We start from the raw sequence: 26,301 nt of genomic DNA on the forward strand, positions 1-26,301 counted from the left end.
TTAATTCCTGCCTACCCCTCAAATGAGTGTCATTTACCAGAAGCTCTACTGATCAAGGACTATTCCACATGCAAAGCTTCTATTTTTAGATATTTGCACATCATCAACATAAAAGAGAAAAGTGGGAATGACTGCAAAAATCCTTTAAGAAAATTAGGAGGTTTGACCTTCAGACTGAATCTACTTACATTAAATGGATATTTATATCCTATTCTGTGTAATTTTCAGGCATTCTAACAGTGGGACTTGCTTCCATTGCAAAGGAGCAACAGGTATTTTGTCAGACATTATTACCAGACATCCTAGTACCCTAGATTTAAAACATCTGTTACTGCTATAAAGTTATAGTTTAAGATATTAAAAACTTCTTTATTACACTTCCTTCTGAAGCAGAAATTCTTCAGAATCAGATGACACTGATTTTGGGTTTAAAAATATCAGAAAATGCTGCAGCACTATGAAAAACCACTCATAAAACAAACCTACCAAAAAGTATGCAGCATTTTTAACAAGAACTTGAGCTAACTTATACACTTCAAGCTAGCTCACACCTTTTAGCCCAGAATACAACTGCTACAAGAGTTGGCCTCCAGGTAAAGCTTTTTTCTCTCACACTGTTGGGAGGCAACATGAAATATTCCTTTGGGTGCGTGGCAGCCCTGCTGTGTAGTCACACACCTTCCAGCACACCACAGCAGGGCTGGGATTGTGATACTGCACTGTAGTGTGAGGGAAGATGTGACCAGGATATTTCTTAGTTGATTCACCAACAATTCTTTAAGCAGCAAAACTGCTCCACAGCCTAACTGTACTTATGCTTTCCTATCATTATGCATTAAAAAAAACCCACATTACTGCAATTTCTCTGCTAATTAATATAAGTTGTGAGCCCTGTAGAAAAAAAAAAATTAAAGTGATTCAGCCTCCAAGTATTTTTGTTGCTGTTTCAATCTGAGACCTTTATCCCCCATAATATGTACTGAAGCATGTCCACTTCCAAGACTGTTTTCTTTATTGACCTTTCTCCTCTTGGAGGTCAGTGAAACCAACCCCAGAGCCATGAGAAATTCTATCCTTCAGGCAAAACATGAAGTTTGTAATCAAAATCTACTGGTTTCCAAAACCTAAGTTGCACCAGCAGGGAAAATAGTGTGCACAGCAATAATCAAGCTGGGAAAGCCAGAGCAGAGAACAAAACCAATTAACAGCACAGGCTGGCTATACTTTTCTGGCTGATTCAACCAGTTTTACTGTACTTCCTAATATCAAGGGCATCTTTTCCCCTCTCTTCATCAATTTTAGTGTCTGCCCAGAATGGGGTACACCCAGGAACTCACGTTTTGAAGCAGGGGTCCCCAGAGAGCAGGGACATTCCGATCGTGACCTAGAGAGGGGACACAAGGCACATCATTAGCCATGCTGCACTGAGCTCCTCACTTCACAACAGCCAGGAAGTCAAGGGCTAGGTGTAAACATCAGCAAGATCTAGCTCCTTTCCCAAGCAAATCAATTTCAGGGACTTCACAAAGTATTTTCCTCCCTGTCCCAAATCCTTAGCATCAGTAACTCCAAGTGGCAGTGGTTCAGCAGGACACCAGCTGGGCCAGGCTGACAATGCCTCGTAACCTTTTCCCTCCCTCCCGTTCCTGGTTTCTTTGTCAAGGGTCACTGCTCGGCCAAATTGATGCCAAATTATCAAAGGGCAACTTTGATAATGGGAAGCTTCCCAAGTCAGTCAAGCAGCACAAAAGCAAAATCCTGTCTCTGTACATAACAGGACCTTCTCTCAGGCCTGGCACTGCTCTCTGATCTTCCCAAAGTCCTGAGTAGGATTTCTACTGCGTAAGTACTAGCTGTTGTACCTTTAGGATGGAGTTGTCCTGTCGGGTATTCTTAGTATCATATCCTTCCAGCAAGCAGCAACGGACAGTGGATCCAGAGCCCGCAAATTCTGCCAGATTTAGATCAGCAAAGCCCAGCTGTAGACAAGAAAACATTGGAGGGGAAGGTGAGGGAACAGAATTTACTCCATAAAGGGATACACAGTGTCACACAGACCAAAGGGAGAGAGCACATCTGTGAGCAAGGGCAGAAACAGGAGCCAGGACACAGAGTGGTGGCTGTGAAGATTCCCTGTTCTTGAGGATGGGCAGAGTGACATTCCTAATCCCAAGACAGATGGGCACTTGGAGGCCTTCAGGAAGCCAAGCCCACATGGAGGAAGGGTGTAGAGTAGTGGCCAGGACAGTGTTAACCAGCCTGCAGCCATTGCATAACCAAGGACATGGAAGGCACTAGGTCAACGATGTGGAAAAAACAGAATCACACATACACAAACATAATAAGGCACTCTTTGTATTGGGCCATCCCAGAATGCAGTGGAGCATGTGAACCAGGAGATGAAAGGATATTGTTACAGGGGAAAGTGACACCATACTGAAAAAAACAACTGAGACTTTGGGCACAGAGAGCTGGAGGCCCAGAGCCATGTGGCACTGCCTGTGCCTCGCCCTTCAGAGGCAGCTGCTGGGCTGGGCAGCTCCTGGAGCACTCCTCCTCAACACTGCTAAGGTTTAACTAGTAAGGGGTATGTTTGACAGGCAGAAGGGAAGAGAAATATTTGGAGAGATTTCGTTGTGAGCTCTCTAAATCTTCTCTAACAAATGGGAAGCAAACAGGGAAGGTGACAAAGCTGAAGATCACAGGCATTTTCAAAAAGGGCACTGATCCCTCCAGAGTAAATAAAAACACAATGAAGAGCACCTTTGTTTTCCTGCCCTAATCCCTGGTGTATTAACACAGTGTCTCAAAGGAAAAGTTACAGCTTCTTTTATGCAGAGCTTTAGGAATAGAAGGCAGTTGAGTCTTATCTCATCTGATCAGGAGGACATGCTGTACTCCGTACTTGGCCAAAACATCCAGGTGTGGAACATCTGCGTCACATCAACAACAGCTCAGCTCCCAGGAGAACAGGGCGCACAGGTGGAGCAGCAGCGGGTCATTCTGTGCTCTGCAGCACATCCCTTCTGCCCTGCTGTTGACAGCTGGATGACACAATGAGAATCCCAACAGTAGCACCATACTAAGGAATTGTGGTGCCTCCGTCAGCTGAGGGAGCTGATAGACAGTCACAGCACAAAACAGTCACTGCCTGAGGAACCCTGGCTCCCACTATCCCAAGTGAAGAGTCTAAACCACAGTCTGCTCAAGATACAAGATTGAGGGGGAAACAGCAGCAAGATTAATATAGCTGCTTCCTTCATCCCATTCTCAAAGGGGAACTTCTGATGGCAAATGAAAAAAAAATAGGATAGAGAGGGAACCTTTTATCAGCAAAAAAGAAGGAAAAAAAATAACCTTTCACCCTCTCTTCTCACTTCTTAAGAATTCCATTTAATGCAAGTGTTTCTTCAGCCCTTGCTGCAGAAATTTCTCTGTCTCTTCTAGCCAAGGGCTATGCCGTTTGTTAATTATTCACAGATAAGGAAAAAAACAGTGAATTTTTATCTCTTAGAGATAAACAGGATAGAGGAAAGCCACAGAGGGAGATGTAACCCATCACTGTGACAAGGACACAGCACCACCACACTAGGAGAACAGCACAGCACAGGGGTGGCCCAAACCCAGATCCCTCTTCCTCCACCACAGCACTAAATTCTGAGAGGAGATCGACACTGGAGCACAGAGTGTGGGAGAACCTACATGGTATGCTGAGGTCAGAAGCTCTTTCAGGAAGCAGACTCCCAGTATATAGAGGAAAGATCCCTTAACAAAAGGATGTTTTCAGATATAACCTTTCAGAATAGTTTCCTCAGTTTTCCAGCCAGCTGATGGTGTTTCTTCCAGCTCATGGAAAGAGTTTCCGCTTTATCAGTCCTTCCTGTCATCTTCCGCTCTGTCACCCCTGACACCGAGGTGACAATCACGTCAAACCCAAAGGTGTGCAAGTCACTGGAAACTCTGCCTGGAGCACAAACAGCCCCATCACCCTCAGTCCCTGCTGACAGGGGACCAGGTACAGAGGGCATTCATAAGTTTCATTTTCCTCTGCATCTGCTGCCATGACGGGAGAAGTTCTCAACTGAATTAGGATAGTTTAAAGAGGTGAGGAGTCATGGTGTAAAATGGGAAAATAGTTGCATGGACATGCACCACAGACTTCTGCTAGAAACATTAGGAAGCCCAAATCAATTCTGTCACAAGGACCTGCCTGGAACAAGCCTGGTCCACAGGGCAAGACTGCAATCACTCTGTCTGGTGTGGGATCCCTCATTTCTGAGCTGCTTCAGATCACCCTCGTGGAGAACACGTCTGTCTTCTTCACAGGAGACCCAGCAAGATACTAGCCCAAGAGATGACAAGTACTTGAGATTTGGTCTCCAGTTCTGGGCTGGAGAAAATCAGTCTCTTTTAAATGCCACTAAACACAACTGGAGACTGAGCAAAAAGGAAGGAGGTTAGAACATGACCTGAATAAGCTCTCCAGGTTAACTCCACCATAGAAATGTGCTTTCAGGCTTCCTTTAATTCTGCCTTTCCAAATCCTGTTGAAAGCTTGAGGATGGACATTGCAGGAGGCATAGGCTGATGCACTTACTATGTCTCTTCCTCCAGCTATGCTGCTCTCCCTGGACATGCAGTTCTGCAGAATGAATAACTTCCCCACAGTGTGAATTTAGTGAAAGAGAAACTGATGGCCCTAGAGACCATGTCCTAATTAGCAACAAAAAAGGAACAATGTGGGCAGCCACACTGCCTTCTCCCACCTGGCACAGCAGAACACAGGAGCTAGTGCAGTACACCCTTCACAGCCAGTTGCCTCCATGGCCTCAGAAAGGATATTGATGAGAAGGAATTCTTACATGGCTGTGCGTGACCAGAGTGTCTGTTTATTAGAAACCAGCACAGTGACTCATTTTCAAACAAACATGATTTTGGGTACTGTGTGACTTCAGTTTCCAAGCCAACATTGTCTCTTCATCCAGCAGAGGAGAAGGGGGTGGCCCATTGTCTGTCCCACAGCACAGGCAAGAAAACGCAGGGAAGAGAAACCAAGACTAAGATCCCTGCTGATCCATTTGGCTTTTGCTTTGGTGTCTCCTGTGCTTTGGCAGGCAGTGATTTCTGCTGTAGGCTCCTGCCTGCACTACTGAGGCAGTGAGGTGCCTGCTCCAGCCCCAGCTGGCTGCTGTGCTCTGGAGAACAGAACTGGAGTCTGTTTCTTTATTAGAGACATGCTGCCAGAAGCCAGAGAGTTCACATCTGACTCAGAACTTCCCCAAAGTTTGAGGACATACAGATCATCTCTCCAACCCCCATCTCAAATCCACATCCAGTGCAGTCTGGATCCTGTCCCAGAAAGTCAAGTTTTTTGGGAAATCTCTTAACTCAGACTTAAACTAAGAACCAATGAGCATCTCTCCAGATTGGCCCACTCAGCAGCCACTGGTTTCTGATGGGTGTATAACACTAACAGGAGACAGGACCATGATTACTCTGCTGCATTTGCCCTTTCTGTGCTCTTACCTTTGAGTAGGTTTTTCCGCCCTTCAGCTCCTATATTGGGAAACAAAATAAACAGGAAAAGCAGCTATTATATGTGCTGGGGCAACAGGGGGAAAGTCATTATTCAGTCCTGGAATCTGCTCTCAGGATTCACAAGCCTCTCTCTCAAGGGTTACCACCACCTTGGTCGCTCCCACCCTCCATCAAGGACTCTTCCTGGAGAGGGAGGCTCTGTTCCTGCATGTCCTGTCTCAAACAATCTTTCCTTCTCACCACAGTCCAATGCAATTTTTCTTGCTGCCAAAAAGCAGCCAGTAATCCATTGCCAATACACTACTGGTGGTACTACCTGCCAGAAGCAAAGCTGGATGCTCACCTTACGGACAGACACTCGGCAGATGCAGGGGTCCAGGAGTCCTGTGGCAGGGTTGGCACTCATTTTACACACAAATGTAAATTTCTTTTTCCAGCGGACACAGTTTTCCTGAACTTCCTCTCTATGAGAATGGAAAAAAAAAAAAAAAGAAAAAAAAAAAAAATCAAATACAAGTACAAAGCCAAATCAAGATCAGCTATTAAGTAAAGATCCTCTGCAACAGCTTGGTTCACCTGAAACTGCACCACACAAAGGTGTTAGCATCAAGCTTTTCACTAGTCAATACAGGTAACCTGTAACCCAGGTTACAGAAATACTAATCATCTCATCAACAGAATTTGCCTTTAAAACTCTCACAAGCTCTCTGACATTTCCTGCTCAGCTGGTTTAGCTCATTCACCATCCGGCCTGGATGGAGCAAATCTCCATACCCAAACTGGGCTGAAGGTTCACAAGCTTATCTCCCTCCAGCGTGTCTGTTTGTACAGCCCCTGCACAGCAAATATGCTGCGTGCCCTGGATGGCCTGTCTTTCCCTGCTTTTCAGGCTGGGACTAAGCCAGTGACGATGGCCAGCTCGAAGGAGGACAAAAACCATGTGGTAACGCTTGAGGTGCAGGCAGACAGGGCCACACCAAGCAAACACTGCGCTTCAAATCCTGCAGGGGTTCAGCCAGGGAAGAGGTGGTTTTGCTTGCACAGCTTCTAAGCAGACCATCCTGATCTCCAGGGTGAGTGGAGAAGGAGGAAGAGAAGAAGCCTTCCTGAGTGCAGGAATCACTTCAGGTACAGCTCTGGCTTCCACAAAGCCCTCAGGGGACGCTGGATTTCACCTTTCCAAGGAGGCTGGTTCAAAGGAGCCTGGAAACAAGGTGTGTGGGTCCTTCCATGGGGCTCTGGTTTCCTACTGAGCCTCTGCAGGACCTGATCCATTTATGGCTCAGAGCTTGGCCCTCAGCCAGTTCAGTTCTCAGAGTAATGAGGCCAGGGGGAGGAAGGGAAGGCACTGCTGACAGCTGTGAGCAAGCAAGTTTGACTCTTATCTCTCCTCCTAGCACAGGACAAAGGGGAAAGGGCAGGTGATAAACTGTTTGCTTTAGCAGGGAAAGGGAGGCTTCCCACCATCTGACCCAGGCATGGTGTAAGCCAGATGGATTGGTGGCAAAGGGGACAATGATCAGCCTTGGTAGTGTCTCAGCTCCTGGGAAGGAAGGGGAAGAAGCTGTAGCTCACATTGCCATTAGGGCAATCTTGAGGTGAGCCCAATGGGACAGATCCAGGGACTCGATCCTAAGCCAGGAGGTCCCTGCTAGTCCTCCAAGACATTCTGTGGGACCAAATGTATGAGCCAAGGCAGACACAGAGAACAGAAAAGGAGTACTTGACAAACAACTGAAACCTGTAATCCTCTGTAATGCAGATAAAGGCTGATCATCCCTGTTTAAAACAAGAGAAAACAGAAGGCAACAATTCCTTCAAGGTAGAGAACTTAAAGCCCTTCCAGACAGAACTCAGGCTCACTACTGAAGGCAGTATCTAAGTGCCAAAATTACCTTTAAATCTGGGATTATTAATTCAAGATGAGATCTGGTTCTCATTACTCCACTCAACTCACCCCAGCTCTCTCAGACAGGAGAAGAAACACATCCAGAGGGATTAAAAAGGTTTTACCTATAATAAAATATTCGCCATGCTTGACAAATTAGGCATGTGGCATTTCAAATATGCCTTAAACCTGACTCAATAATAGGCATCTTAAATGACGTAAAGGAAGGAAAGACTCAAGATACAGATGAGAAAAGGTATGCAACAGAATGGAAAACCACCTATTAACACGTGCTTCAGGAAGACAAGGCAGGTACAGGGGGATGCAGGAAACACTGAATATTTTAGCAGCATTAGTCATCTTTGAAAAGGAACTGCTATTTTCTAGAAAGCAAGGCTAATGCTAAAGCTACTACCAACACCAGAGCTCCAAGTGGATGCTAGAAGGCAGCTACAAGTGAAAGACGTTCAATCAGACAGCAGCACACTGGTGCACACCTTGTTCCCAGCCCTGGTAAGAGCTCTAACTCCTGCCAGACGAGAGCATTCATGGGACTAAGCTCCAGCTCCCAGATCTCAGAGCACATGCTCAACTCCCACAGCTGCAGGATCATCAGTGGGATCATGGGCTGCACCAGTATGAGCGTTTCCTTACTCAGGAGTTCTTGCTTGTTTTACAATGCAGCCATGATTAAGCATCTGGTGGATGCTGCTAAGTCCAGTGAAGGCTAATTACTTCAAATCGTGGTAAAAAGTACTGATTAGCAATAAAGAGCTCCATAGCTAATTTGCCTTTAGCGTAAGCTCCTCTAACAGACATTCTACTTCTTATTAAGGATGTACATTGGCTTTCCAGAACTGCTGTAGATACTACACAGTGCAAGAGATTAGGAAAAAGATTTGGGGGTGCTATGTTACCCACAGCACTGTAATAATGAACCTGAGCTGCAGGTGCACACATAGCATGGGGTTTTTATGTCTTTGGAACAGTCTGCACAGGGCAAGAAGGAGTTGATAAGACAAAATCCAGAGCTGCTTTCCAGTAATGAATTTCAACCTTTTTTTTTTTTTTTTTTTTTTTTTTTTTTTTTTTTTTTTAACTTTTAATGGTGAGGCCTGGGTCTGTATCATTAGGCAAGCAAGCAACAGCTCTATTGTTTCAAACTGAACTCTAAAAAATTAGTTCCACATTTCCAAAAGATGGCAAGTGGAGAAGCAATGGGCTTTGCCTATCCACCTCCCTTCAAGCTATCGTTCAGCTGGTAATTAGAGAACACTAAAATAGGGACAAAAAGAAGGAGAACTCAGATGATGAGCGGTTTTGTATTTAGCCCTGGAATATTCTCTAATGTACAATTAGGAACCATCATACAGAAACAAAAAAACACCCAAGAAGCATGATGAGGGCTGCACCGAGAGGCGTTTTCTTCCATCCTAATCACAAGGCAACTAAAAGTAAAGCAGAAACGAACAGCTTAAAACCAGAAGTGTCTAATTTTAAGTTTTACTCTGTATTTGGAGAACCAGAAATAGTTCAGACCAATGCCAGGTCTAGATGCCAATTCAATGGGTCTTCAGAAGTTTTATTTTAAAAAAGCTGTCTGTATTATTTTGCAAAAAGACTCCCAGAAGGTAGAATCCCTGCCAAGCTAAGCTTTGCCCTCTTCTGACTTCAGACTTATTCAAAGCTGTGTAATTACTCTTTCCAGACCTAAATATACCTCCTCAGAATAAACCAGTGGAATCCTGTGTCAGCTTTTGTGAAAAGTGGAATTTTGGAAAGAGCTTCCTGAGTTCTTTTAATCCTGGAGCTGCTCATCCACCTCCAGCTTGAGGAACAGTTTTCTGCATTCCTCATCTACCATCCTACCCCTCGAGAGAAGATTTACCAGAAAAAAGAGCAGCTGGAAGATGCTTCACCATAGCATGGTGAGAATTCAAGTAATAGGAACGAGGCACAGCAGGGACCCACTGCTTTACCTGTTTTTGGAGAGGCAGCAGTGAACTCAGGGAAGCCTCCAAGGCCACTTTGGGTTCAGATCTCACACACAGCTCTGGAGACAGGCAGAAAAACACACAACAAACAGACCTTAAAGAAGAGAGGTTTCCCAACCGTGATTTTAGTGCCATGGACAGACTAGCACTGTTACAGAAAGCCACAGGGCTCACTCTGAATTCAACTTGGTAAAGCAAACACTTCTAGAAAAAGGCCACGTATACAACCCATGCTACCTTGGGCTACTGTGAACCTCTTTCCCACATGAAAACCCAGCTAATGAAACACTAGAGCAGAGATTAAAACTTCTATTTACAGACTCAGAGCTGAGTTGTGGGTATCAACCTTCCAACACACCACCTGCTGAAACACTTTTTGCCTTGCTGAAGCATTTAGAAAAGCAGATGTTTCAATCTTACTTTATGGCAGTTGTCACACATAAGACAGTGTGTCATAAAAAGGTCACAGCCTTACTGGAAGGGCTGCAGCAAGAAAAAATAGTTTTTAATATCAAATATTTCAGCAGAGCAGTGTGTCTCAGTCTGATGTTTCATGCGCAGGGACAAACGCAGGAAAACCTCAGGCTCAGTGGGACAGTATAGAGATAAGCACACACGAAGAGCTTCTTATTCAGATTTACTCCTGCTTGTTACACAGAGGGGAAGGGTAAGCTTTCCTATTTCTGATGCTCAGTCCACATGCTCACTGTTCCCCCTCTGAGATGTGGATCTGTGTCAGAGCCTTCAAGCAGAACTAATCCCCCTTGCAGCAGACCTAGTCCTCTGCACCCTCCTCCCTGGTTCACCACTGCAGCAGGAGCAGCAGCACCTTATCTGTTAAGGCACAGGAGAGATAAAACCATTTTAAAGAGGCTGCCAAGCCAACTCCCAGCTCAGATACTTTTAAGTGCAATGAAAAACAGCCCTTCAAGGGGCCCTGACACCCACCAGCAGTGGGTCTTTTGAGGAGTAAGGGAACACAATCCCTGCAACGCAGGTACAATCCCCTCAATCACAGAGAGGGATAAAGAAACAAAAAAATCACATTATTTCAGCAGATTGCACCTGAAAGGAATCTTCTACATCATTTCTTTACACAGCTCTGCTTTCATCTGCAGAGACACTGTTAAAACATTTTCATCTAATCCCCAGCACTTCCAAAGGCTGAATTAGAGCAGAATCACTGACATTCCCTTAGCTTGGCAAAGCCTGGAACAATCCTGCATTTTGCTCCAGAGAAGACAGTTACTATTTTAACCAGGTTTTCCAGTGCAAAGCTGTAGGAGAGACCTTTGGTAAGGGCAAGGAAAAATTCCTGAAAAGCCTGTTTTGAAACTGACTTTCTAAGATGCTCAGGAACCAGTATTCACACCTCAGCGTTCACAGCACACCAAAATATATCCTATCCTACTAACACAGCAGGTCCTGCTACAAACAATGCCTAATCACTGCCTGTAAAACACAGGCATTACAGAAGTGGGTGAACATACATATGCAATACAAAGCAAGTCCTCATTTAGCCATTAGCTGGTTTAGATTTACAATCCAGAACCTGCAGGTATCTTCAAATAATGGGCTTAGGACAGGGCACTTCACTGCATTATACACACTATTAAAGAAAAATGCAGCTCTGAGGCTTTGCCATCCAGATGCCTGGCAAGGAAAAGGAGAGAAATCCACAGTGAGCAGGATGCATTGTGGGCAGACAGCACAGGAACAGGTCACATCAGTAAAGCTTAGGGCTGCCATGATCCGTTTTATGTTGTTGTCAAGCTCATGGAGGCCAAACACAGGTAGGAAAGCAAAAGCAAACACAATGCAGCAATAGGTGCTGGGAAACTCAGTGGAAACACATCCCAGGAATGAGAAGTGACCCACCATATCCTTTGGGGGACATCATACAGAATCATAAAAACTAGCTGGATACACAATGCATGAAATCCTAGTTTAACCTAGAGGTGGACATATGCTTTGTAAGTTTACACAGAGGGGTTTTGCTCAGGTCTTCCCTGAGCAGAAGCACTGCAAGGGCTGCAGGGAACTCCCAACAATAAAGTTACTCTGCTGTGCCTGAGCTTACATCACTGGCCAGAACAACTGCCAACCCAAGGAGCTGGACGTCTCCCTCTGCAAACAACCCCGTATTCTCCAGCTGACAAGTGCTAGTTGTTGTTCAGTAGACATGAGCAGTTATGATGGAAAAATGGCTCAGAGACAGATGATGCAGACTGTGTTACTGAGAGAACTAAGCAAGCCTTTGTCACTTGAAACAAGTCTTATTTGGATATTTTACTGCAAGTGTTTTAAACAAGGGTTCAGCAGTAAGGTCACTGCATCTACCACCTACTCGCAAAATTAACTTTTGAACTCCCAGAAAACCCATTCCAAGGGCCCATGGTGAAGAAGGACACCTACCCACACCTCCCTTGTGGCACCATTTTACACCTGTTTAGTTCTTCATTTGCACCAGAGCAGTGATATGTAAAGGCTCTCAAAATGCTAAACGTGTACGCCAATGCTTTTAGAATGAAGCAATTGCACAACCCAGCATTTTTCAGGGGGAACAAGGCAAGCTCCAAAACTTTTGTAGGGCTTCACCTGCTGTCTCAGTTCTACCTCACAGCCAGAGACAGACATACATCCACTTCTGCTGTTCACTGGCAGCTGGGGAGGTGGGGAAGAGTGAACGGGAAAGGAAGAGTAGGGGAAAGTCAGCTCAGGAAATCAGATTCCACTTACGCTGTTAAAAGCACAGGCTGCTTAATCCCTACTTGACTGGACATGAGACAAATACAGGAAAAAGGATTAATGGCAAATGTACAGGAAAAAAACCAAAAAGCTAATGGAAGAAACCTCAGTCACAACTGAGAAACCAAGGTAACGAACAGTCAAGGAGGCTTCACTGGGGGACAGGGGATGATGATGACAGCACCAACTATGTGAAAGGCAGCTGAGGAAAGAACTGGAGCAAAAACAATGAGGTGAGCGTGAAATAAAAACAAGATTCAAAGAATGATTTAGAAATCATCCTTAGGACTAAACTGGTATCTAGCAGGCAAGGTATTGACTTTTTATGGCTTTAACCTTATTTCCAGAAGAAGCCTATTTCTGTAAAGCACAGCTTTGGAACTGTGTGTTACAGTTCCCTCCAAGGCAGTGATCAATCTTGATAAAGGTCCACCAGTACAAGCCAGGGAGTGATAATCCCTCCTGGAGAACAGGGGTGGCAGTCAGTCAATCATCAGAACAAAACCTTCCAGCATAAGCATTCCTAGTTGGGTATTAACAGTTTCTCTGCAAGTAATTCAGTCACGTCTGGACTCCAGTCACATGAACCCAGACATGTCTTTTGTAAGCGACAGACATGAAATGCTGCACCTCATGCACTATGTCCCATAGGCAAGAGCTTCCCGGTGCAGTGCAGCCCATGTGCTCCAGATCACTGCACTGGGTAGCCAGGCTCTCCAGTACATTCAGGGCTTCTCAAACCATTGGGGGTCATTCCAGAAGAAGTATTTCCAACCATTCCTTGTACCTAAATCTTAAAACTATAAAGCTCCTCCTAACATGAACTATGTTAAAAATACTATGAGAAACGAAACAATGGAGGTTATTAAAAAAAATCACATGCAGCTGGTGACCAAGTGCTACAGGAGAACCTGCATAAGGGAACAAAAATTGTGCCAAATGGAGAAAGTAAGTCACAGAAAAAAGACCCTTTAGAACTTAAGCTAAAGAACAAGTCAGATGAGTTTTGGAAGGGTAAGCAAGGGTGGAGCAGGGAGAAGGCATGAGGAAATAATTCTAACAGACTTGGCTGCAAGCAGCAAGGGACGGGTACGTGGCACTTTAAAGATGGGACATGCCTGGCAGAGCCACTGTGCTTTAAGGTATTTGTAATTTACATTCTGTCATCTTGAAGCAAAGAAGAAAAGCTGGACATCAGGAAAACAAATCCAAGAAGGGAGTGTAACAGTAAATGCTGTGCAATACAGCTATTGTTACACACTGTGCTGAAGGCAGACCAACCCAAAGCAACACATATCCAAGGACTTCTTGCCACATCTACAGAGCACAAGCTCTTTTTGGTCTGAGGCCAGGGATGTGTGCCAGCAGCAAAAACATCACAAGCAAAGAACCACCAAACTCTTAAGCGTAAAGAAAGGAATAACTGGATAGATGACTCGGTTACTAAAACACAAGTCGGTAATAACGTGCATATTAAATGCTGAAAGACGCATTTGCTTTTTTTGAACTCTCATCATGCACTGAGTCACCACACCAACTCCTACTTCCATTGTTCCGACAGACTATGTCGGAGCTGGGTTAGCCAAGAATGAGCCATGTGCCACGCTGCCAAGCCCACCACCAGTGCTTTCCTCCCGTAAGTAAATCCACAAGGATTTAATTTGTTTAAAAAAAACAGAGCGGGTCTGCCCTGCAGATTGCATTTGAGTCTGCCCAGGCCAGCTATCAGCTCCCACACTCAGGCTGTTGTATGTCAGTGGTCCCTTCTCCAGCCTGGCTCACTTGTATTGTTCCTCTCGCTTTGTGCTGCAGAAAACTGGGCTACCTTGCAGTTCACACCCAGCATGCTCTGAAGAACTTATCTAACTCTGGGCCTAAATACCTCTCAGGTCTAATGGTCCACAACTACAACCACTGAACAATCAAATGTGCATAAAACAGGCATGAGGGCAACTTAACTAAGTCACCTCTTATGAACTCTAACCTGTACCTCCTGTCCAGGTTAGACTTGTTAGTTAGTTAGCCAGCTAGACTTACAGAGGGATGAAAAAACCCAAGCTGAGAGAATTCCCTGTTACTGGGGGATGGAAGGCACAGAAGGAGGGGTGTTCAGGCTCATTACCAACAACTGCACAGTAAACCCCACAAAAGTTAAAACAGGGTGAAAAAAAATCCCAACTCTTCCAGGGCCTGTTGGCCCTTTAGACAAATCACAATTCAAACTTCCCCTGTGGTTCTAACAGATCGAGGATCTAAAGCTTCAGAAGGTCCCAAACACTTCAAAAAAACTCTAAGGTTTGCTCTGTACAGATGCTTACAAGATTAAGGTAGAAGAATACACTAAATTTTCGAGTCAATACATGTTTCTGTATCACACCATGGCTTTTCTCAAAAGACTTTTCACTTCTGGTAGACCACAGATGTAAAATGAAGACTCGCCGACTATCCATTGCTGGTGTATTTATAAACTTTCTTCATCCCCTAAGTGTTAGCTGTCATTCTGAGAGATTCCAGATTTGCCTTTTGCTGACTAAACTTAAACTCCCAGTGAAGAAAGACAGCAACATGAACTCCACCAAGGAGAACTCTTATAATGTGCCTACCTCACAGGGCACAAGACATGGCTATAACTCTGCATTGCAAGAAAGCTAGCTTTGAACACAAGATGCTCTTATGAAGAAAAAGCTACTTATAAAAAAAAAAAAGCTACCTTTCAAAACCAAAGAAATCAACACTTGCCCCCCACGATGAGGAAAGCCCAGACATGCATGGGTCAACTCAATAGTCCAAGGCTTTGCTGGATAGTAAATCCGGCAAATGAAAACTCAGAAGGGCATCAACACAAGACTAGGAACATCATCACTAACACAAGTGATGTGCAGAGACAAATGTTTTTGCCTCTAAGGCAGATTTAGGGCATGTGAAGACATACTGATGCCAGAATAGTTAAGAGACTTTTTTTGCCAATATCAACCCTGTTTCAACCAGAAGAATTTGCCAATGTAGCTGTACCAGAGAAGTCTTTATAGTGCAAATTAACCTGCACATGAGGCCAAGTTCATTTCTGGAATAATTTCATTAATATCGTATGATGTAACATCACTGCAATTTGGCTCGAACATGCTGAAGAGTCTTTCAGTAAATAAGCTGCCTGAAGTCAACCCTGGTGGCTAAAAGTAGGTTTAGTTACCCAAGAGGTAACACCCAACCATGCTCAGACGTGTTTCCCTATGAGTCACTTCTATAGAGTACATATTTACTCAAAACAAATACAATAGCCCAGGAGAAGGCCCTTTATATCTTAACAGCAGCTTTTTCATTCCAGGATCAACACAGGTGTTTTATGATAGCTCCTTTATGGAGGCACCATTCCACACTACAAACCAAGTCACTGGTTTTACAGACAAGGTCCAAACACGTTCTCCTCTCCATGAACCTCTGCCCCCTTCCATCAATATCTATCACTGCTGTTTATCAGCAAAAAGGCCACTCAGCAGGAGAGGTCTGCAAATTACAAGAGGCTGCTGAGCAAAGCTTGTTGACCCCTGACTCATCACTGTACTAGTGGTGATGGGCTGGGACTCCTAAATCTGCCTCTCCCTGCTCTCCTTTCTCTTCTGCCCCAGTTTCAGTGTCAGACCTAGTGATATGCTGGAGTGACAGTGCCAGCAAGACAGGAGAAAAAACGGTCTGAGACACAGCAGTTAGAGCTGATTTTGCTTCTCTGGAGCCACAGCTGCAGACAAACACAATTCTCTAAGAACAACCAATACCTCATGGTGCCACTTGTCCTAACGAGAGAAAGGTAATTTCATAAATTATGTACTGTTTAAAACCAGAATATGGGAGAGCTCTGCGCTTAGTGGCAGCAGCCAGTGCTGGTTAAGTCCTTGGGAGATGTCAGCACAGGATCCCACTGCAGGAGCAGGTTTCTGAGGATCAGAGAGGCTTTACCTCCCCTGTGACTGTCACCACAAGCTGTATTCAGACACGCTCCCTTGATTCTCCCCTGCTGAGAGCAAATGACATTGGAGATGTACTGCATCACTCTAGAGGGAAAACAACATGCAGGTTTGTTTTGAAAGAACAGATGCACTTGCACTTACAGCAGGAAAAGTCATTGCTATAAACCTACATCAGAAATGGACCTTAAAGAGAACAGGAGCCACAGTATGATCAGTTCACTCCCTATACAGCACAAAAACAGTGTTCAACAAAGCAGAAAGGCAGCAAATGACAGAAACAGTTGCAGGAAATACACTCCTCCACAGCACAGTTTCCCTTGCAGCAAAAGGTACTGCAGGCTACTGAAGGTACAAAATGAGCAGCACCGCACTTGAAAGAATTTGACATTTATGTAGATGCAATAGCCTGGTGTTACCAGAACAGGCCACTGACAGAAGCCAGGGAAAGCTTTCCTACAGAGGGGTTACTGCATAATTAATCTGTAACACAGGCAAGCAGACTACCTCTGCTCAGCCCTTAATGCTTAGTCTGGAAGCAGGATGCTGCTCTAGCTGGGGCTGACTGGTTACAGCAAGGCTGCCTAAGTGCGAATGGTATTGCTCCATTTCGGAGCAACGGAGCATTAACAGCTCTGGAAAAATTGCTGAATTATAAATATCTTACATGCCTCCCTCATATTCTCTGACATGTAGGCACAGCCTAAGAGCGGATGGGAAGAACAGGAACTAGCAGGAAAGATAAACATGATGGAAACACAACCAAACTGGAAACCCTCTCCTCAACCTACACAGATGCAAACAAAAACCCACTGAACACCATGATGCCACACCCAACCTCACCTTTGCTGTTTCAAGCATGGATAAAGCCTCAAAGTCTGATACAACGCCAGGTTAAAAAAAAAAAAAAAAAAAAATTCTCTATGCTAGGGTTTTTTCCAGACAAGTGTTTCCTTCTTCCTCTCCTGGCCATTTGCATTTTTATTTCAATGAGCAGTATTGTCCCTTAAAGACTGGAAACAAAAGTGACCGGACAGAGAACAAGACAGCTGGAAAACACTGTCAGGGTTCACTCTGGCCTCCCCATTTTGTACTTCTCACGCTCCCAACTTGCAGTTCAGGAGAAATGGAAACTCCATTGGCAGGCAGGAGCACAGGTAGGCAAGCACTGACCAGTCCTTCATGTGGCAGCTGGCTGAGTGAGTCTCTGTTGATCATTAACCCAATAGCTATTAGTGAAACATCTTGTCACAGTCATTTCATATGAAGTTTTATTCTGGAAGCAAAATGGAGGTATGTGACAACCCCAAATTGAAACCCTAAGGCCACATCCGTTTCACAGGATTTTCTATTACAGGTTCCTTCATCTGCTTGTTCATTGCAAAGCCAGGCTGGAGCATAGTGCTTGGTAATTTTTGACAGGCACTAAACAAACCTTACACTTTGTTTTCTACATTTGGTACACTGAATGGCAAGAAATGGGGATTTGCCTCACTGAGGGAAACATGCAGCTCTAGAAAGCTCCAAAATAAGCTTTAGTTGCTTATTTCAGAGATCACATTCCAGGGTAGTTACCAACCACATGACCTTTGTAGGTCTCTAAAGCTGCATCACTAATTAGTGCTGCAGCTTTCTAGCCCTTCCAGGACAGTAAATCCACATATTCTCTTCCTTCCTCCCATATAAGCCCTCACAGTGCTTTCAGGCTGAACGGACAGAGTTCATTTCTTATTTAAAATACAGCATACAGCAGTAAAGGTATTTTTAGCTTCATCCCATCTCCTACTACAACGTGGACCTCCTTCAAGGCCTCCTCTCACCAATGAAGTAGGATAAATCCAGCCAAACGAAAGGCATAATCCTGCTCTCTTGCCAGCTCAGCTACTCGCTATCTGCAGGGAGTGGGGCTGCTATATGCAGAACATACTGTCTCTTCCACACTTACCTCCTCCCAAACCTTTAGCCTCCATGTGCTTCCTCTTCATTTTCTTCCTCATCCCCATAACTCCACCCCAGTTCCTCATCTTGGCCTTATCCACTGAGCTACAGGGGCGACCCTTGAGAAGCACATGACAACGACATCCACGACAATCAGCGATTTCCAATTGTGCACAACAATTCCCTTTCTTGCTCATCAGATTAAAAATACACCAAACAAGAAGGCTGTTCATGCAGTGAACACAGGCACAACTGTTTGTCTAGTGGGAAGTGCCTTTCAAACCCAGGCACTAAAATGAGATGCCGAGTCCCACTGTATGGTACCAGAGGGATCGTGATGCCAAGTCCGGAGTTACAACAGCAACGTGCATCGTGTCTCCCAGCAAGTGCACTTGGCACAAAATGAATAAACTGCAAGGGGAAAAAAAAAAAAAAGTCTCTCATCCTGCAGGGCAAGCAGCTGGTACTGGGGTGGGCTGAAACATCCTGAAATAACACCTGAAATGATCACCTTTACAGCACGGATTACTGACATGAGGTCACAGGACGCTACAGAAGAAACATGCAGATCCAAATGTTGGTCCAGGGAACTCCTAAAGGCTTCTGGCTATTACACAGTAACCCACAGCTATGAAATAATTCCTGACCCATTTCAGAGCAGGCTGCAAGCACAGTGCAGAGCTGGCAGCCCACAGAGGATGTAGAACATATCCTGTTTGAAGAAGGAAGGTCACACACAGAGCCACATCCGCCTGTCATTGCACGGATGAGGCCTCACAGAGCTACACACAGGTGGATGCCGCAGAGCTCACCATCCCACACTGCCAGGCCTTACAAATGTGAGCTTACACATTTGTCCCGAAGTGAGGGAGGTTTCTGATCTGAGTGAGACACTGGGCTCTTTCCTGAAACACTACCAGATTTAGTTTCCTGCAATAAAATAATAATAAGAAATAAATCTGTACCTGCCTCATTGATCTAGAAACTGGTACCCGAACAACTTGCCACTAGCAATTTATGGCCTATTAAAATTCCAGCCACTGTGCAGAAAGACCACAGGCTGCTGAAGGCATACATGAATTACTCAGAAATTCAGCTACAAAGCTAGAGTCAACACTGATGGCAGCTCAAGAGCACAAAGAATAAAGAGACTGGAAGCCCTTTAAGTTTTTCCCTGTATTTCAGAAATAAATACATGTCTTAAAGGAGCAGGGCCACTCTTACCTACCTTCCCTGATTCTCAGCCAGAGCTGATGGTATTGTCACCCTGCAAATCAAGTGGGCCACAGAGCCCTGGTTTCCCAGTAGAACATTAATTTTCAATGAGTAATTTTTTTGAGCCAAGGGCTGCTTAAGTCACACAGACAAGGCTGTTGCTAAGAGTCAGCTGTCAAAGCAATGCCAGCTCAGAATCGGCGATGAGGGGGAAGTTTGAAAGCCGCCTGTATCTGAACATATTTACTGATGCTGTACACACAGCATATTGGTTACAGCGCTTTAGATTGCAGCTTCTGGTCAGCAGAGCAGCCTCTGCCTGAGCCACAGCACGCAGGACAGAGCCAGGGCATGAACAGAGACTGCTCTTTACTCAACAGGATACAGACCGTGTGGCAGGAAGGTTTTAATGTAATTCTTGTGACAGGCTTCAACACAGTGACCGGAAGATGCAAGTACGGCACAAAGCAAATCAACCCACTCCAAAGCATCTGTCAGACCCTGCAGGTGTAGCAGCCAGAGCCCAGAATAGGTGAGAGAAGTGCTTTGCAAACTCAAAGCACAACTTAAGATGGTTTGTGCCAGGGACCTTGTGGTGCTCCATCACTTCTGCAATTTTTCCAACACTCTCAACTTGCCAGAGGCTAAACCTCATCCACTGCTTCTGCTCTCACAACTTGCACCTACATTCAGCTGCATTCCTGGAATGAACCCCCTTTCTCTCATCTTTGCTGTCTAGTTTCTCTGTATTTGTTTCAGAATGCAAGGCAGTGTAGGTACTATGCTTTAATATTATCTTGAAATAGGTCATATTTTATTGTAAATCACTTCTAGGGGCTGCATTCAAATCACTTCTCCATTAACACCCCCAGCCTATTCCTGAGGCTCTGCCAGAAAGGAAGGATGTTACATGTGAAGCTGCTCTGGAACATGAAAACTCAGTCTATTGATCTGTGTAATAAGAATATTTGTACATGTAGGGAAGGTCTGCATTTCCAGGCACATTCGCAACAAAAGTACTTTCAAAATACGTTATCACACCACATGCTCTAGCAGAGGATAGTCAAGCATATACTGTCCTAAAATATGGAACTGGGGGAATGTTTTAAAGCCACAACCAAGTTCCTTACTCTACTAAACTGTGACGATCCCACTGGAATCAAGAGGCAGCACTAAGCAAGTGATCCCCTTTTCACTACAGCCAGTTTTCTTCCCTCTTGGGGACTCTAGAAGAAACTATTTAGTTACCTAACCTTTGTTTTAAGGCAGACAGTAGTCAAGATTCAGATCTCAACCAGGCTGAACCAGTCTTTCAGTCTCTGATGAAACAAACAGCTAACGATTTTCCAGTCCAAAAAAGCTAAACGTGGTTAACTTAATTACCCGAAGGATCCTGTAGTGCCAGGCACAATGACTATTTATGTAAAGTGAAGTAGTTGATTTCTAACTCCCACTACCAAGAGCTGCATTCTGGAGGTGGCACAACTTACACCTTCCTTCACAAAACATTTTGAATCACCAGCCCTGCATTAGCAGGGCAATGCTTCCCTCCTTTATTTACATCCCACAGAAGTGAAAAAGTTCTGTTTATCACTAAGGCATAACGATGCTTGTTATCCCACCAGCTGCCAAAAGTAAGTCAGGTCATTTGTGCTTACACGACGATGACAGAGCCACACGTACACAAAAGCTGACCTCAGTCCACAGAGAGCTGTCAGTATGAGGTGCCTTCCCAAATATCAGTGTTTCCTTGGTTTTCTGGATGCAGCTTTACACCTCCAAAAAATAAATAAAATATGCAATGCAGGAAGTGGCCTTCCATAACTGACTCAAAAATTGCAAGGCTAAGAACATTGTGGGTTCAGGCTGCAGCACTGACATACTTGGAGGTCAGACCACTCCAACAGGGTCAGCCCTTCCCAGATCGAGCCCACATGCAAACAGGGCTGGGCCGCAGGAGACAAGCTACATTCATTGTTTCAAACTGCTGCTAGGAGTGCCAGGATCAGAAAACCAAGCTGAAATGCTGCATTTGCTTGGAAAAGCATGGTCCCAAATGAAATACAGTGTGAGGTGCCTTCAGAAGACAATGAGGAAGGTGGGAAATGCCCTCAAAGCTGCTCAACTCATACAAAACAGTCTTTCCTCTAGAGTCAGACAGGGGCTTTCAGAGTACAATCCCTTCATTCAAATCCAGAAATATCAGAGTGAAACTGTTGGCAGGCTAACAGAACAATGTAGGATGAGGTGTCAGGAGTCTGTGGATAACACCTGGCTTTCCACTTCCTTCACGGTGTGCTCACTGCCAACACAGAGCCAGAAATCACTCAGAGCCGAGGCAAAGAGCATCTGGCTGTCACTCAACATGAACTGTAAGCAGAGAGGGGGAATTTGAGTCTTCCTCTTCTGGGATACCCAAAGATGTACATGCACTTACTACATCAGCCTGTAGCTTTAGGCACTCATTTGGATATCCAGGCTCCTGCCTGCGCTGATCCACGGATGGGGTACCTCCCAACTAAATTACTGTCTCATCTCTCTAGGAAGAAAGCGGCACAACCCCCCAGAAAGCTTCAAACTGTACAAACGGTACAAAATGTAGCTGCCCACCTGCTCCACAAAAATGGTTGCCATGAATACATCCATAAGTCTCTGTGCCTGCTATTTTTAAAGATACTTGGGAGGCAACTGAATTCACTGGTGGTTGTGCTATTTAAGTATCTGGATTAATAATATTCAAGGAATATACTGGTACTTCTCTGTGGCGGAATACAGCACCTGCCTGGCTTACACCTGGCTCAGATGCCTTTTCAGATGCCCAACTTCTGTAATCCAACAGCAAAGTGATAAACCCAGAGCACCGTAAAGTGAAACCCGTGAGTTTTATCCTCAGAAGCCCCACCACAGCCTAAGGAAACTTTACGAAGGGACAGGAAAGGACAAGCAAAAGGATATTTACAGCTGAAACTTTAGTCATTAAAATACTTAATAGCTTAATGCAAAGTCTCTTTCCACAGGAAGAGTGGAAACAGAGTACCTGCCTGCAAGAAAATAACAATAAAAAAACCTCAAACACACCAGAAAACCCAGGAGAGGAAGATCCCCGAAGCTGAATGTGCTGACAGGACCTGAACCTTTTCCAGACATCCTTGAATGCCTAAGAGCATTTAGTCTTAATGCATTTCAGACAGGTTCCCCTCCAGCCAAAAGTGTGAGCAGTCTGGGAAGGGCGTTCCAGCCCAATGTGTGTCCCACCAGACCCAGGGCACCAGGCTGTGGCAGCTACGTACGTGTAACCCAGGCTAAGCTGGACTTGGGACAGGCTGACAGGAGCCAGCAGTACAGGCTGCTGCTTCTGCCTTGCCCACAGGTCAAATGACCTTGGTGCCACCTGACAACTCATAGGGTATATCATATTCCCACCTCCTGCCACAGACATGCATGAGGTGTCAAGTAAGCTTATTGTAAATAACCTGAAAAATTTGTCTCTGGAGGTTCTTATATAACACTCCTCTTTCCACACTACAACTACAAAAACCGATTTAGTGTTTCCTGTGAAGAGTTCCTATACCTACTTCTAAGCTCAGTTTACAGACTCTAGGTGACATGGGACACATTATTCAGATCAGTTCTCTGAAAACTCATGGTCATGAAGAGCTACAGCTCAGCTTGATTACAGCCACAGACCTCCAAATGGCCCAGATCACAGAAACCCAAATCGACTGCAGAGTGAACACCAGATTTTGTACATAAGCAGCTCACAAGAGATTACCTGCCAGACATTACAGCCTCAAACCCAATCAGTTTTGGAAGTGGTTGATTTCAGAGAAACAATCACAGACTCTAAATAACTTACAGATTTTTAACACAACACATATAGAGTATCTCCTTCCCTTTAATCTTTCCCAGTAAATATCAAAAAGGTGATAGAAATGAAGAGAGGAGCACAGAGCAAAGGCAAGGCATGACCTGGGAGCCTCTCCACACAGTAACTCTTCTGGAAATTCATCCCTCCTGAAGTTTCTCTAACTGCAACAGGGAAAAATATTTGGAAAAGGTCAAATGATTCAATACCACTGAGACCCATAACTTTTCAAGCAGGAACAGGTTTCCATGTGCTTTCAGTTAGAGCACAGACAGGCTGGGGGAAAGGTGGCAAACCCCCCAGCCCACTTCTCCTTTGCTCGTTTGGAGAGCTGTGTATGTGTTTGGTTCGAATTACAGTTGATTTTGCTGCTGGAACGCATCTGCAACACTGAGCAAACTGCTGAACTCCAGCCAACTCAGAAAACAACCCACACGGCTGGCAGCACTAGCAAATCCCAGGGACGTCTCCTAGAAGCTGCTTTCAGGGACGACAAGGAGAGGGAGATGGACATTTCTCTGCACAGGCTTTTCCCGAGACACCCTTCTGTGCCACTTAATCTATTATGACTCCAGGAAGCAGAAGGGTTAATTTCTTTCCAAGTTCACATACTGTTTGAATTCCTTAGATAAGCTACTTCCACCAAACCCAAGGATCTAGCCTCAGGGGAGAACATTGTGAGGAAAAGCTCTTTTGATAGATTTTCTTCAAAAGAGAAATTAATTCAAAGTCCATTTTTGGAGGTGCTCCATGCCCACACCAACTTCTACCGACTTCAGATGAGGTTGTATTGTGCCTCTGGAAAAAAACCCCAAGCTTTGAGCACTGCCCTACCATTTCTGTTTGCAAGACAGAAATGCTTTATGCTTGCCCAATAAAATCTTCTCTCCTGAAATGAGAAAGCTCGCACACAGCACCACAAAGAGGAAAACCAGACTAAACCAGGCTTTAGCCCTGGGATAAAGCAGTTAACAGCTAGCACAAACTAATCCTGTACCTTTAAAACTGAGCAGTCACTCAGGAAAGCAAAAAAACAAGTTTTGAAAGCCACTGAAGGCTTCCTTCACATCTTGAGGCAGAAAGCAAGTCTGGGCTGTTACGGAATTCGTGTTTGCATACTGTAGGTGATAATCTGTGTACATAGTTGGAAACAAAGCAAGTTTTTATTAGCAATTAGTAACAAGAGTGGGAACAGACCTGCCTGAAGGAGTCACGAGAAATGCCAACACAGGATGGCAGAACCTTGTAAGATGTGCAGCAGAATGATCCCAATATGACATAGAAAACACTGCTGCTCTGAAGTGGGAAATGCAATGGCATCAGTTCATCAGAGATAAACTGGGTCTTTAACACTGACAGCTTTGACTCCAGGCAGCAGTTTTCCCTTGCACAGCAATTTGCAATGCAAAACAAACTACTTCCACCCTTAGCAAGAAGAGAAATCCGGTATCAAAGAGGGAAAGCAAAGTTGGGAAGGGTTGATTTGTTACATACAGTTTTCTACAGAGTTCAGTTTCCAGTAAGGCATGAAGGCAACACAGAACAGGGTTTGAAACAGTGTGTAAGATATTGCGCAAGGAGGGGAGGGAAAGAGAAGAGAGGATTTAATCCCCTTTCAGGGGAGTGACCTCCCGCTCCCTCCCCTCATCTCCGAAAAATTAAATCCAGCTCGGATCAGCCAACACCACCCAGGTTCAGAGTTCTCCAGCTATGTACTTCCCCTGCTCCGGAGAATGATATGGCATATGGGGCCCTACAACAGAACTATTAAAATCTCATCAAGGGGTAAGCAAGTGGTGGCCATATGCTAAACCACTCAAGGGAAGAATAACCAGGGGAAGAAGCACAGCCAGGCAGAAAGTCTGCAGGCAGGGTCTTACCTGGTAGATAAACTAGCAAAGTCTCCTCCATCTAGCAACCTGATTTTGCAGAACAGAACCCCATTGACAAAGGGGACGGCAGTCAGCTCTTCTAGAGTGAAACTTGTCTGAAACTTGAATTTCTTCTTCTTCATCAGGAAAGCCATGGGCAAATTCAGCTTGGAAAGCTCAGGAATTCCAAACAAGATCAGGGAGAAGCAGCTCACAGCACACACAGACAAGCAGAAGAAGGGCAGTTGTCCCGGGAGCACAAGCAGGGAGTAAATTCCAGTTCAGTTACAACGACAGCCCAGCTTCAAACGCACAATTCTCTTCTCTTTGGTGGTGGGATCTGGCTGTGGGATCATTGCCACGGCAGGCTTCAGGTGAGCAGGAAGAGGTCAGATTAAATCTCTGCAACATCTCCAAGGGAAAAGGGAGGGAGGGAAGATGGGTCTCAGCTCCAGACCAGCAGGAGCTGTCCCATATAGAGGCTGCAGTGCTCTGTCTTCAGCACAACCCCTCCTGAAAGTATCTCTTGTCAGAAGTCATCTCGAGTCCCTGGAGAAGCCTTAAGTCTGTGGGCAGTACACTCAGACAGCATCCAGTCTCTATCTCTTGTACAACTCTTCGATACAGGTCTTTGGGTCAGCCTTTGGGAGGGAAATGAGTAAGTTAGTTCCAGCCAGTCTTGGACTCCTCCTCCTGCTCTAAAACCTGTTTGGATGCGTAATATTCAGTCCAGACTCATTCCAGTTTGAAGAGGTATGGCCCCAATTAGCCCAGCCCCAACACCCTCTTTCCCCTTTTTGCCTAGGGCAAGCTTCAAGCTTCACTGTTGTCATCCCCCTTGTAATTTCTGTTTTGCAAAGCAGCTCATAAAAATTTGTTCTATTTTCAGCCATCATCTTTAGAAGCAGTTCACCCAGCAAGATCATTCTAACGTGTAGTCTAACAAGAGGAAGGAAAAGCCTTCTCAAGAAATGAAAAATATGTTTCTTTCCTGTATTTCCAACCAGCCCTAAGTGTTAGCACCTGCATCTTACAAATAGAGAAAGCAGCAGAGAGGGAAAAAAACAAGCAGCCTGCTCCAGATTACACAGCATAACAACCGAATCAGGTCATCTGGCTGTCCAATCGCCAGGCCCACCGGGAATGCTGCCTTCCCCCGGCACCGGGTCTGCACAGAGCTGCGCCCTGCACAGCTCAGATCTGGGGCTGGACACAGCAATTTCGTTACACTTTTACACAACACCTAAACCGGGGAGGCAGAAGCTGATTAACATCTCAAAGG

At 45.0% G+C, this 26,301-nt stretch overlaps 1 protein-coding gene across 2 annotated transcripts in view; it reads right to left on the reverse strand.

Moving 5' to 3' along the window:
* FAM102A (family with sequence similarity 102 member A) overlaps positions 1 to 26,301 on the reverse strand; it is a 37,577-nt gene that overhangs the window by 10,504 nt on the left and 772 nt on the right. The window contains exons 2-6 of one of the 2 annotated variants that reach the window (XM_048325401.1): positions 25,029 to 25,660; positions 5,882 to 6,002; positions 5,527 to 5,556; positions 1,863 to 1,979; positions 1,338 to 1,384 (exon numbers count right to left, since the gene is read on the reverse strand). In XM_048325401.1, coding sequence (XP_048181358.1) covers positions 1,338 to 1,384; positions 1,863 to 1,979; positions 5,527 to 5,556; positions 5,882 to 6,002; positions 25,029 to 25,174 — 461 coding nt within the window. In that variant the 5' untranslated portion in view covers positions 25,175 to 25,660. Of the gene's footprint in view, positions 1 to 1,337; positions 1,385 to 1,862; positions 1,980 to 5,526; positions 5,557 to 5,881; positions 6,003 to 6,713; positions 6,733 to 25,028; positions 25,661 to 26,301 lie in introns of those variants that run through there. The other variant, XM_048325402.1, reaches the window with a different exon arrangement.

The sequence above is a fragment of the Corvus hawaiiensis genome, chromosome 21 (assembly GCF_020740725.1).
Source record: "Corvus hawaiiensis isolate bCorHaw1 chromosome 21, bCorHaw1.pri.cur, whole genome shotgun sequence".
Taxonomy (NCBI): Eukaryota; Metazoa; Chordata; class Aves; order Passeriformes; family Corvidae; genus Corvus; species Corvus hawaiiensis.